Source organism: Tenrec ecaudatus, chromosome 2 (assembly GCF_050624435.1).
Source record: "Tenrec ecaudatus isolate mTenEca1 chromosome 2, mTenEca1.hap1, whole genome shotgun sequence".
Taxonomy (NCBI): Eukaryota; Metazoa; Chordata; class Mammalia; order Afrosoricida; family Tenrecidae; genus Tenrec; species Tenrec ecaudatus.
This window is the reverse complement of record NC_134531.1, coordinates 181,240,596-181,254,200: the sequence shown is the minus strand read 5'-3', so window position 1 is coordinate 181,254,200 and position 13,605 is coordinate 181,240,596. Positions and strand designations below refer to the sequence as shown.

Below are 13,605 nucleotides of genomic sequence, written 5' to 3'. Positions count from 1 at the left end.
GCTTTCTTCTCCTGTACAGAGTTACCAGTCTTGAAAGCTCACAGGAGCAGCTTTACCCTGTCCTATAAGGTCAGTGTGAGTCAGAATTGGCCCCACGGTGGTGAGTTTGGCTTTGGAAGGAATGATAAGCTAAGAAAAATCCTAGACGTTTCACATACATGTACAGAGAGAAGGGGGTATTCACAGTTACTAAAGGTCGGCAGAGGGTGGGTAAAAGGACCACTCAATGCTTACTGGATACTAAGCTTCTGCTAAGAATGATGGGAAGTCTAGGGATGGGTAAGGGTGATGGGTGAAAACATGATGCACATAGTTAAATGTCATTGAACTATACATGGAAGATTGTCTAAATGTCAAATGTTTTATTTGTATATTAACCACAATAAAGAAAATGAGAACTCAAAATGTACAAGATTCTGAAGTGTGCTAGGATTGGGGCTAGGTCTTATGTCCAACTTATGAGAATCTTACTTTTCATAAAAAAATCAACTAGTTGGTGTTTGTTCTAACCTGCACAGCCACCTTATTTCATGTAGAATAAGCAATCATGTTATGTTGATTTAGTTCTTCCCAGCATTGTACATATTCTTTTCAAATGATCATATCATCATCATTATCTTCCTCAGTTTTGCCATAAATTAAAATAAACAAAGCTAAATGCCTGACTTCTCGACAAAGGACGGCAGTGGGACGGCAGGAGCAGCGGTAAGGCTTGTTTTGCCTTTAAACTTAATTTCCCATTCACTGCCATTCTGAAGGGAAAAATCAAACTGTGGTGTCTTGCGTTTGCTCTCTCTCCACTGTCTCTCTTCTCTGCGTCCTTCTTCCAGAACCTGGCTGGAGCTATTTCTGCCACGAGGAGGTAAACTCAGCAAGAGCATCTACTCTGCACAATCAAGTAGAGGATTAGACTCCATTCAGTCAATTCCTTTAGTGTCGATCCACATTTCCAGCTGAAACCTCTTGGAGACGGCTCCACAAAGATGCGCTCAGACCCAGCCAAGTGGCTATCTGTATCATTTACTCACTAACTCAAGGAGCATTAGGTCAACCCCTATGAAATTCCAAGTCAAAACGCAGCCTTTTTATACGGCGCAGGGAAACTTTCATGTTTCGGCAGATACTGTGAGCGGAGAGGCTGGCTGCCTTTGCAGTGCTCGCTCTTTACAAGGGCCACGGGGATGAAGGTGGGTTTCATTTTGAGAGGCACGAGGATGGATGGAAAGTCTCCAACAGAGGGATCCCACTCCGCAGGGAACGTTCTAAAACGGCACTCTACCCCGGCGGGAGAGATCGTTTCCCACTGAGTGTGTGCGTCTGCGGATGTTTGGGGGAAAGCTATATTCGTGGGGCCATGGCTCCCCCCCTTAAAGTTCCATCTTCAGAGACGGGGCACGGAAGGGTCATGGGGCTCCTTGGCAGCACTGCTCGCGGGACCGGGGCTGAGGTCTTTGCATGCGCTTCTCCCTGGACGGGAGGCTTCCCCTGTCTTTTAGTGGAGGTAGCGTCACTCTGCCTGAGGAAATATCTAACTTCTGGATGTCTTCTTCCTCACTTCCTCCAGATCTGGTTCTGCGCTGCCCTTCGTGTGAGGAATGCCTCTAACTCACTTTTCACTCCATCTACTCTTCCGGGGGAAGAGACTAGGCATGAATTGTTCACAGCGGGATCTCAATTCCCGGCCTGTGGTGAGTGTCACGGAAACAGTTGTTGAGCTTTTTCTGCGCATGCGCTGGGGAATAATAGAGTCCAAAATAATAATAATAAAATAAAGAATAAGCAAGAATTGCTGTGAAGAGCATTTTTCATTTACTTCTTCCATGAGCTTGCATTTGGACCATTTCTACGCTTTCTGAGAAAGAACGCAACTATGGGTTACCGCTGACATGCAAAGAGCTGACCTTTTTCCCTCTAACAGTCAATGAAATATTACTATTGAGATAGTGAGTGTCTGTAGCACAAGACCTCTGCAAAGTGTTGAAAAGCAAGGGTGTTCCTCTGGGGACTCAGGTGTGCCTGACCCGAGTCACGGTCATTTCCGTGGCCTCCTATGCCCATGGAAGTTGGCCCTGGAACAGGAAGACTGAAGAAGCACCGTTGGGTTGGACTTGTGGTACTGGCCAAGTATATTGGACGTGCCACGGACTGCCCAAAGGCCAAAAAGGTCAGTCTTAGAAGAAGTACAGTCAGAATGCTCCTTAGAAGCAAGGGTGGTGAGACTTCGTCTCACGTACGTTGGACATTTTATCAGAAGAGACCAGTCCCTGGAGGAAGTAGAGGGCAGTGAAAGAGAGAAGGACTGTCACCATACGACAGAGGGACACAGTGGCTGCAACCCTGGGCTCACACAGCAGAACAATTAGGAAGATGGTGCAGGGCCTGGCCGTGCTTTGCTTGGTTGTACACAGAGACACTGGGCACCGGGAGCAATAGGTCAGCACCTATCAATAGTAACACTAAGCTATTAGGGTCCCTGAGTGGGCCAAAGAGCCTTGGTAGTGCAGTGAGTTAAGCATTGGGTTCCTAAGCGAAGGGTCGGTAGTCCAAATCCACTAGCTGTTCTGCAGGAGAAAGACAAGGCGGGTGGTTTGGGTCCCTACAGATTGAAAGCTTGGCAGTTCTAGTCCATTCTACAGGGCAGTGGTTCTCAACCTTCCTTTCATACAGTTCCTCATGTGGTCGTGACCCCCAACCATAACATTATTTTCGTTGGTACTTTGTAACTGTCATTTTGCCACTGTTATTAATTGCAATGTAAATATCTGATATGTGGGATGTATTTTCATTGTGACAAATTGAACATAATGAGAGCACAGTGATTCATCACAAAATAATATGTAATTATATATTGTGAAATATTTATTTCTAATTACAAATAAATGAAATGTGGCCTTGAAGCATCGTGTAGCATGGGTAACAGACTTCACGCCACGCACTCGTCTGTGGGCGTATCTGCATGTGGGCGGACCCGCCTGGAGATGGATAGAGGAGTGGGGTCTCAGTTCCTAAGCCCATCAGAAATATGGGTTTTCCAATGGTCTCAGGCAACTTCTGTGAAAGGGTCCTTCGACCCACAGGTTGAGAACTGCTGCTATAGGGTCCCCATGAGTGGCAGTGGTTTGGGGGTGGGTGAAGAGTTACGCTAACCTCCAGTTGACAGGAACTGGTTGGCAGTCTGAACCCACCCTGAGGTACCCCAGAAGACAACTCTGGCGATCTGTTTAGAAAGGCCCCCAGCAGCACTCGGCACTGCCTGCCTGGCTTCCCTACATGTTAGCATGCCTTGACAGCAAATAACTCCAATACAAACATTGAGATCTCATTGGCTTTCCATCTGGTCAACGTGGTGTAAGTTTTCCTGAAGGGGAAACAAAACTGACCAGGCAGGGTTGTAAACCCAGCAAAGGGCATTCTGCATGGAGGAGGTAGCCTCTCTGTTGTCCCCGGAGATGAAACTCATCTTTGAAAGCAGGCTACTTCTCTCAAAACACATCCAAAGACTTCCCTGAGTCAGAGTTATATTTAGTGTGATCGCTGATTGACACCCGTCTAGCATTTTCCCTTCTGTTCACCTCTCAGGGGCTTTCAGTGCTCCTGGCTGCTCTCAACGGAGAACACTCTGATAATAGATATGTGTGGGAGAACCACTGGACCAAATAAAACACTGTCCTTTTCCCTGCATTTCAGACCAATTACTATCATTGCTCTATCAAGATGTCTGCCCAACTATTAGGCCCATTACCTTGGACTTTCTCTTTGAGCCACTGTGCAGACAAGAGGAAACCTCTGGGGAGAATCGCTATTCCCAGCTCCTACAGCCGAAGGAGGGTAATAGCCTGGGGGCAGCCCGACTCCCTACACCATGATGTCTGTGTCCATGTGGAGACAAGAAGGTGGGGGTGGGAGTCATTATCTCCACACCCCAGCCACCAGAAAGCTCACTGTTCAGGGGGAAAGGGATTTATTTGGCTGGGACCCACAGAAATCGAGTAGTCTAGAGCATAAACTCACTGCTACTGAGTCGATGTCAACTCATAGCAACCTGATAGGACAGGGTGGTACTGCCCCTGTGAGTTTCCAAGACCGTGACTGTTGATGGGAGTAGAAAGCCCTGTCTTTCTGTCTTGGAGTGGCTGGTAGTTTCAAACTGCTGGTCTTGTGGATGGCAGCCTAACTTGTAAGCACCCTATCACCAGAGCTCCCTGGTTAAGAACATAGGCTTTGGAAAGTTTGTATCTGACTCCACTTCTTACTAGCTGTGTGTGAACTTAGGTGAGCTGTTTAGCTTCTCACAGCCTTGCCTTCTTAACCAGAAGGTGGAGAGGGTGGGCAGTGACGGTATACCCTTCACACAACTACTCTAGGAACTAGTGCACCCAAAGGGCATAGGATACAAGGGCTACAATCCAGTGGATGCTAGCTCATCGCCACCCTTGATAAGGTTTTTGAGAGTCAATCTTTACGGTAGTAGACCCTCTCATCTTTTTCTGTTGGTTTTGAACTGCCGACCGTTAGGTAAGTAGTCCAATGCCATGTCAGATATGCCTCCAGGGCTCCTTAATACAACAGGTGGTGTGTGGGAAGTGCCTTTGCCTGTGTAACTGTGCTGCTGTTTTTCTCAACCATTCACTACTTCCTGCACCAGGAATCAAACAGTTTTTCCTGAGTCAACTGTTGGCTGGCCAACCTCATGTGTGTCAGAAAGGGGTTCCATGGGATTTTCAAGGGGTGATGGCTTAAGAGCTAATCACCTGGTTATTCTAAGGTCCCTCTGGGTAGATTCGAACCTCCTACCTTCTGGTTAGCAGTTGAGCACATTAACTGTTCTCACTATCAGGAATGCCTGAATCCTTTCAGCCTGCAACTAAGCCAGTTGCTCTGTGTGGTGTGTGCGGGACTGTATGTGTCAGGCTTTTAGAGTTTAAATTCAGGATATATTCTCGTAGCAGGTTCTGGATAGTTTTAACCACAACATCGCACACGAGTATGAAATGAATTTCTAGCTTCTTCCTTTTATGAGCTAGTCTCGACATGTTTAAAATACCATCACCCTCGCTCCTCCACTCCTCCTAGATCTGGAAAATGTCCCTTTCTGTGGATGACTTCTCAAATGAGTTCATCATAAAACTTTATAGCATGGCTTAGCATGATGGTCGAAAACTTTCTATAAAGGGACAGACAATAAATATTGTAGGCTTTACAGGCCATACTGTCTCTGTCTCCACTGCTCAGCTCTGCCACATAGTGCCAAAGCTGCTGGACAATACATAAATGGATAGGCTTGGCTGTGAGCCAATAAAAGTTTATTTACAAAAACAGGCAGGGAGCCAGAGGAAGCCCATGGGCTGTAGTGTGCCAACCCCTGTTTTAAAGCACTTGGCTAGCTCTGATCTGGCCAGTCTTTCCTTAGCCGAGAGAATACGGCTGGCCTTCATCCCTGGGGTCCCCATCCAAACCAATCTGCGCTTCTGCCATTCTGAAGTTGTGGTTGCTCATGTGTCTTTCAAGATTCAGGGAACCTTCAGGGAACTACATTTGGCCAATAGGAGAGCTCTTAACTGCAGTCAATAGAAAAAAGCATTATGTAAAATGAGCTCTTAAAAATAATTGGCGATCTCTTAGTCACTAGTAACTCGAAGCATCAGGTTAGGAATCAAATGCCGTATTGCAGTGGACAAACCTGCTGCTGAAGATCTAGTTACAGTGCTGCAGAGCAAGGATGTTAATGGAGGACTAAGGTGTGCCTGAGCCAAGCCAGGTATTTGCAATCACCTCCTATGCATGTGGACGCTTGGCAATAGGAAGACCCAAGAAGGATGGATGCTTAGGCCAAGAATAAGTGGAGAACCACGGACTGCCAGAAGAACAGACACATCTGCATCAGAAGGAGTACAACCCACACGCTCTTTAGCGAGAATATTGTGAGGCTCTCTGTACTTTGGATACGTTATCAGGAAGGATTAGTCTCTGGAGCAGGACACCAAACTTAGTACAGAGTCAGCGGAAAAGTGCGTCACTCCCCAGGAGACAGATTGACAGAGTGGCTGCACCAAAGGCCCACACTTGGACACACGGCGAACATGGCCCAGGAACGAGCACTATTTCATTCTGTTGCCAGTGAGGTTGCTGTCAGTTGGAACTGCCTGATGGCGCCTAACGAGCGTGTGTGAGACGTATTGTATACATGCAAACCACTCCACCTTTCACCTTCTGGAGCTGGCTCTCTCCTCTTCTCTCAGATGGTGAGAAGGAGACTCTGGGAGGCTAAGTTGCTTAGTTACTAAAACCAAACCAACCCCAGGGCTATTGAATTGATTCCGACTCATAGTGACCCTACAGAACAGAATAGAGCTGTCCCTTGGGGTTTTCACAGTTGGGAAATGTTTATGGAAGCAGGCAGACTTGTTTTTTTCTCACAGAGCAGCTATGGGTTTGAACTGCTGACCTTGTGGTTAGAGCCCACCATGTAACCCACGATGCTACCACCAGGACTCCTGAGTGACTCTTGAGGTGGAAAGGAAAGCTGATACCTCGTTCTGGATCTACTTGGTTTTCCCTCATCTAATCGCTCATCTATGCTTCTCCACTGGGAGTCGCTGAGATCCACGGTTGAAAGCTGTTGTGTGGAAGGCGCCATGGATTAGCCTAGAAGACTGTGGGACTGTGAGTGAGACACTTAGCTTTCTAAACCTCAGTTTATTCCTCTGTGAAACAGGTCTGGCCATACAACACTCCGAATCCAGTCAGTTAGCCTCAGAAAGAAGAGTACCAACCTCAGAAGATTGAAATCATCTTAATGAAAACATTTGCAGCTTATTTGGTGGTTAAAACTCCTGAGATTTGCTTTAGAAAATGTGTGGAATCTGCTCTAGTTTTTAGCTCCTTGAAAGGTTTGTTCATCTGTATAAGGGAGCTGTGGTGGTGCTGCTGGGTTAAGTGTGGGGCTGCTGACCACGAGGTTGGCAGTTCAAACCCACCAGTCATTTGGCAGGAGAGGATGAAGCTGACTGCTCCCGTAAAGATTTACAAAGCACCGGAAATCCTAAATCAGTTTGCTATGAGTCAGAATTGACTCAGTGGCAGGCAGTGGGTTTTTCAGGGATTGGTGCATGTACACAAAGACTTTTGGATCATGCTTTAGCCTTTTCCTTGAGAAGTCATAAAAAGCAGGGATACAACAGGCCCTCATAGGGCCGCAAGGAGTTGCAATCGACTTGATGGCCGTGAGTTTGCTTTGTGTGGGCGTGAGACTATGTCCTTAGTGATTACAGATGTTAGCTCATATAAGCCTACAAAAACTCTATGAAATGAATACTAGTATTGGTGATATTGTACTATAAAGAGACCAAGGCTTATCAAAGGCCAGGGATTTGCTGAGGCTCTGTGGAAGTCTGACTGAAGTTCTAGGGTATGACTCAATCCTCTGGATAGGCAGAGGCTCTCTTGTGGCATAGGTAGAAGCCCCATTTTAAACAGAGCTAAATTTTGGTGGCAGCAGTAGGAGTGACATAATCTCCTGTCAACTTGCGAAGGGGTGAAATCTAGCCTGTCAATCAGGTCACAGTTTGATGACCTCATTTTGGAGGAGCCATGGAGATAAATACTTGACTGGAAGCCAGATACAGACAGTCTCCCTGGGAGACATTCCTATTGACAAGCCACATGGAGCTACACTGATAGAGCCAAAGTCTTAGGCCTGGAGGACCCACATGGAGACCCACACCAGTGCTGAGATGCTTCCACCACCACTGGATCCACAAGACTTTTCACCCACTGGCCTGTGATCCTCCTGCATTTTGTGTCATTGCATGCGCTGTATGAGTCTAAAGAGGAATATACAGTCTGGTATTGGACATATGGTCTAATATTGGACTTATGGACTTGATCTTGACTGGGCTGGGATGTTCCCTTAGTATACAATTATTCTTTGATAAAAGAATTTCTCTTACGCACATATGAATGCCTATGACTGTGATTCTCCAGTCCACTGGACTAACACAGCAGCCTCCCTGGAGCTTGCACATAGTGAGAGCTGTTACTAACTAGAGGATTGGTGGTTTAGTCTACCCAGAGGCACCTCAGAAGGAAGCTTAATGATCTTCAACAACATCAGTCACGACAACCTCCCTCTGAGGGACCTGGGGCCGTTGTGATTGACAGTCAAGTCGAGGACAACTGGATGAGAAACTCTGGCTTGGTCTCCTACTTAGTAGAATCTGCGTTGGAAGACATGTTTTCTAATGAGCCCCTGGGTCTTTCTATCATCCCCCCATGGCACATTGCCTCGGGAACCGCAAACCTACCTAGGACCACGGTGTTGAAAGAAACCATCTCCTTGTCTCTGCCGTCATTGTAGAAGGCCAGGTGCCACAGGCCCACATCCAGGTACTGCACAAACACAGCTTCGTTCTGAACCAGGGTCTGGATGCTCCGGCGCTCCCGGGGTGACTCGACCACACTCCACTTCTCCTTCCCGTCCAGGCGCTCCATGAAGTCATACTAGGGCAGGAGAGAGAGAGCCGTGTCTGAGACAAGATCCCCTGCTTCCCACCTTCCCTTGTCACTCCGGCTGTAGCTGAGAAATAACGCTTCGTCATCGTGTCATGAGCTCCTCCAGTCAAGTAGACAACCTAAGAATGTCAACCATGGAGCACAGCTACTGTTTGTGAAGTTGGCAACCAGTGCCGCAGGCATACTTGTTATTGGTCACAGTCCCGCTGTGCCATTCGAAAGTCCACCAAATTTAAAGTCCAAACTTATTTTTTGGGGTGGTGGTGGTCATTTGTAAGTTTGCAACACACTTAAGTGTGTCAAAAGCCGACCTGGCCTGTGGTGACGTCCTATATGATCTGAATCCCTCTCTCAGAGTGTGCTATTTAGTCATTTGGTTGCAGAATTAGGAATGTGCTTGGTTATTGGTTGCTACCCTGCCAGGCATTGATTTTGTAAGAACAACATCCCTAATTTTGAAATCTGAAACACATCTGGATAACCCAGGGTTTCTGATAAGGGATTTTGGACCTGTGTTATTGTCTATCATTTAGTGGTCATTTACCATGGTCAGTGGTCGAGGGGAGTAGCTATGATTTAGGGATGTGGAGCCTGATGGCCTGGCCTCTGTAAGTTGGACCAGTCAGTGCACTGGTTTTCCCCATTTTCTAAACCTGGGGAAAGAGTGGTACCTTTATTACAGGGTGATTGGGAGGCATAAGAGCATATTTAGAACACTGCTTAGCATGTAACAAATGCAAAATTACATGTTAGTTATTATTATGATCATTATGATTTCATTCATTTGCTGAAAGAAAATCTATAAGATATGGGTACTTTTATGAATAAGTAGACTGAGGCTCCAGAAAGTCAAGCAATGTGTCCAAAGTCATACAGCTCCGAAGTGGTCAAGGTCCATCCAGGTACAATGCTCTTGACCCCTGAGTCCTTGACCTCAGAGAAAACAATTAAATGTCAAATTCCACTTCAGTGGAAAGAGGCTTAAAGCTGGAAGCACTCAGTGACCGAGGGAGTGGCCAGTGAAGGCTAGCCGACTCGGGGCTAGAGAGAGCAAGCCTGACCCGGGAGAGGCTTGCTCTAGAGAACAGGCAAGTGGGAGCCACTGAGAGGCCTTGAGCAATGACTGATGTAATGAAGGAAATTATTTTTCTTGTAAATGATTTCACTGTGGCAAAATATACGTAACAATCCGTCTCCTACTTTAACATTTGCAAGTGAACACTTCAGTCCCAGGATTGAGACACATAAAACGCTGCCTACGACCCTCACCACCGTCCATGCCGAAAGTTGTGCTCCCCAGGAACAGAAACCTGGTACATTTTAAAGAAGCATTCACCATTTTTCCACTCCCACTCAAACCCATGGCAATCTCTAATACATTGCTTCTCCGTGCATTGGCCTCTTCTGGATATCTCGCATAAACGGTGTCCTACAAGAGCTGCCCGATCGTGCCTGACATTTCCCTCAGGATGAAGTTCTCAAGGTTCACTCCCATGGTAGCTTGGAGCAGAAAGCATCACTTCTCTTTCCGGCTCAGTGATACTCCACTGCCCGCATGCTTCATGTTTGTTCACTCCCTGTCTATTGAGGGGTGTCCCCACCTCTTGACGCTTATGAGCAATGCTGCAGCCAACACTGGGCCACACGTACTTGTGTTTCTCCCTGCGTTCACTTCTTTGAGGTGTGAACCTCAGGTAATTTTTGAGGACCTTCCAAACTGCTTCACATTATGCATTCCTATCAGCAATGTCCAAACTCCCTGCCATCCAGTCAATGCCGACTCATAGCCACTTTGCAGGACAGGGTAGAACGGCTCCTGTGAGTGTCTGAGACTGGAATTCTTTATGGGAGTAGAAGGCCCTGTCTGTCTCCTTCAGAGAAACCTCCTGGTGATTTCGAACTGATACACTTGTGGATCACAGCTCAACTCATAGCCACTAGGCCACCAGGGCTCCTGCCCAGCAATGTATACAACTTTCAATTTCTCCACATTCCCTGCCCAAACTTGCTGTTCCCTTTAAGTTGGTATCTCATAGTGGTTTTGATTTGCATTTACCTAATAACTAGTGGCTTCAAGCACCATTTCATATGCTTATTGGCCATTTGAATATCTTCTTCAGAAAAACGTCCAAGGAAGTCTTGCTGCCCATTTTGAAAAATGTGGTTATCTTTTTGTTGTTCAGTGGTAGGAGCTCTTTTTATATTCTGGATCAAATCCTTACTAGATACCCAGACCAAACTCATTACCCTTGAATCAACTATGATTCATGGTGACCCTACAGGGCAAGGTAGAAGTGCACCCCTGGGTGTCTGAGACGGTCAATCTCTATGGGAGTAGAAAGTCTCATCTTTCTCCCGCAGAGCATCTGGTGGTGTCTACCTGCTGACCTGGTTGTTAACACTACACCACCAGGGCTCCTCTAACGAGATATCTGGTTTCAAAGGTTTCCTCCCATTCTGCAGTTTTCCTCTCAAACTTTAATATTGATGAAATCATTTTACCTATTTGTACTTTGTTGCTTATTCTAATGATGTTCGACCTAAGAGTTCCTTGTCCAAAACTAGACCTTAAACTATCCTCCTATGTTTATTTCTAGGTCTTTAGGGTTCTAGAAAGAGATGTTTTGAGGAATTAAATTGCAGGGAAGGTAGGAGATGCACTTTTGAGGTGGTAATGCTACAAAGCAGGAAGACCAGTTAGGAGGTGGGAGGGGACGAAGGTCTTGGTTGGGACCACGGATGAAGGGGCACGGGACTGCTTTGAGGACCATTTTAAAGGAGGTGCGGCCAGTACTTGGAGATATGCTGGACAGAGAGAATGGTGGAGAGGCAGGAGAACCCCAGTGGTCCTCATTTGCTGACCATGAACTTGGCGCCTCCCGAGTTAAAGTGGACTAATCTTAAGAACTCTTTCTATAGCACACTCTAGAAAAGCCACTTACACTGAGATTTCCAGCGAACGCTCCGAGTGTAGTAGGAAAGTCGCCCCTGGGCATCAAGTGCTCTCTGCTCTACCCCCATAAGAGGCTTTCCTAGGTTACAAACCTAAAAACCAAAGAGCACAAGCCTCGCGGCCACCCTCGAGGGTGGGGCGGTGCTGCCGCACAGGGTTTCTGAGTTGGTAAACCTTTACGGAAGCCGTCTGCCTCCCCTTTCTCCCTGGGAGTCGCTGGCGAGTTTGCACCGCTGGCCTTTCAGTTAGCAGCGGAGCGCTTTAATCACTGTGCCATTGGGGCTCCTCTTTGGAGTCGCAGATGCCACCTCTTGCCCCCTTTACAAACTTTGTAAAACGAAACTCTTCTCAGGTGACAGCCCTGTGATCAAAACGGACAGTGTTCCCTCCTCTGAAATGTTATTCCTGAGAACAGGAGACTTGACGCGTGGAGGCACAGAGGCTCCAGCACCAGACGAACCTGGGTTTGGATCCCAACTCTGTCATTTAGTCCTGTGGGACCTCCAGGAATCCCCATTGCCCTCTCTCTGGTTGGAATCCTGGGGAGACTAACCCCTAGCGGTCGGGTCTCTTCAGGATGACACGCGCTAACATTTGGGCAGTGCCTGGAAGATCCTGGCCATTCCATCAGTGCTGTGCCACCACGACTCACCTTCCTCCACGTCAGGGGGTCACAGAGGAGAGACACCCAGGACCCTACCCTTCCCCCGGAGAGCTTCCATGGCTTGGGAAGTGGGCTCCCCCTCCGCGGGCCTCCGGAAAGGAGCGTTTATTTCCCTATTAGCTTCCCTCTACCCCACATCCCTTTGGCCACAGCAGTCTGTAAAAGTAAAATAAATGACTTAAAGTGATATGACAAACCGAGGCGGCTTTTGGAGACCTTTGTAACCAAAGCATTTGTTCCGTCGGAACCTCGCCAAATGTCCAACAACAGAGACCCACATGTCTACAGATTGCTGTCAGCCAGAGGACTGAATGTAATGTCTTTGGTGCCGCGGGGAGAAAAATAGACTTGATTTGGGGGCCAAGATATCACCCCGAGGAAACGTTGGGGGAAGGCGACGGCTGGAATAGGGCCTTGCTCATGCCTAATATGGGCATCAGTCATCTCTTGCTGAACGGGCTGACCAGCCAAAGGACATGAAAATGGCTTAGGAGTACTGGCAATGCCTGTGGCTCAGCCAATCAAATTATTCTGTGAAAGGGCATTTATCAGTGGAGGGAAAGACATCGACTTTGGCCGGCTCCTCAGAGTCCCTGTCTGGAAGAGCACAGGTCAGTTTTCATTTAGGGAAGAATCTACTAGCCAGGAGCTCTCAAACAGGATACTGGGACATGTGAGTGTGATGTGCTAAGGAGTCTGATGTGTCTCAACACTAGATCCCTTTACTGAGCTTGATTTTCTTTATGGTGTACTTACCAGCGGCTCCAAACTCCCAACCCACTGCCATCCAGCTGCTTCTGTCTCGCCGTGTCCCGGCAGGACAAAGAAGAACTGCCTCTGTGGGTTTCTGAGACTGTAAATCTTCACAGGAGTAGAAAGACTCCTCTTTTTCCCTGCTGCTGGTGATTATGAACCGCCGACCTTGGGGTTAGCAGCTGAATGCATAGCCTACTACTCCACGAGTGCTCCTGGTCCACCTCCTCACAGGTTAGGATTTTTGTTTGATGTGTTTATTGTCTGCTTCCCCCGAAGAATATTAACTACGAAGGACAGGGATACCATCTGCATTTTGGGGTGGTGCAGACGATAGATTTCAGTGCTAGATCCTTGTCATTTACAGTCTCTGTGCCTCGTGTCCCTTGTCTTTCACATGAGGATGATGAGCAGGACCCATATCACGAGGTGTTGTGCAGATCCACTGTGTCACAAATGGAAAGTGCTCACTTAGCCTGGTATGGTCAACATGCTCTGGGAATGTCAGCCAGCACCCTTTTGTCCCCTGAAGCAGAATCGGACCGGGAAGTATTGGCTATATCACATGATGAGGTACTGAGTTGGTGGCATTTCTTTTCCATACGGAAGCGCAGTTGCTATGAAGAGCTCTGGTGTTGCAGTGTGTTAAGCATCGGGCTGCTAACTGGAAGTTGGGTGGTTTGAACCAGTCCGCGGCTTCAGTGAGGTCTTGCAGCCCAGCACC

General features: G+C 47.4%; 1 protein-coding gene across 1 annotated transcript in view; it reads right to left on the bottom strand.

Moving 5' to 3' along the window:
* TENM2 (teneurin transmembrane protein 2) overlaps nt 1-13,605 on the bottom strand; it is a 504,145-nt gene that overhangs the window by 209,057 nt on the left and 281,483 nt on the right. Inside the window, exon 7 of the mRNA XM_075542722.1 lies at nt 8,304-8,499. Within this exon, the coding sequence (XP_075398837.1) occupies nt 8,304-8,499 (196 nt within the window). The remainder of the gene's footprint in view (nt 1-8,303; nt 8,500-13,605) is intronic.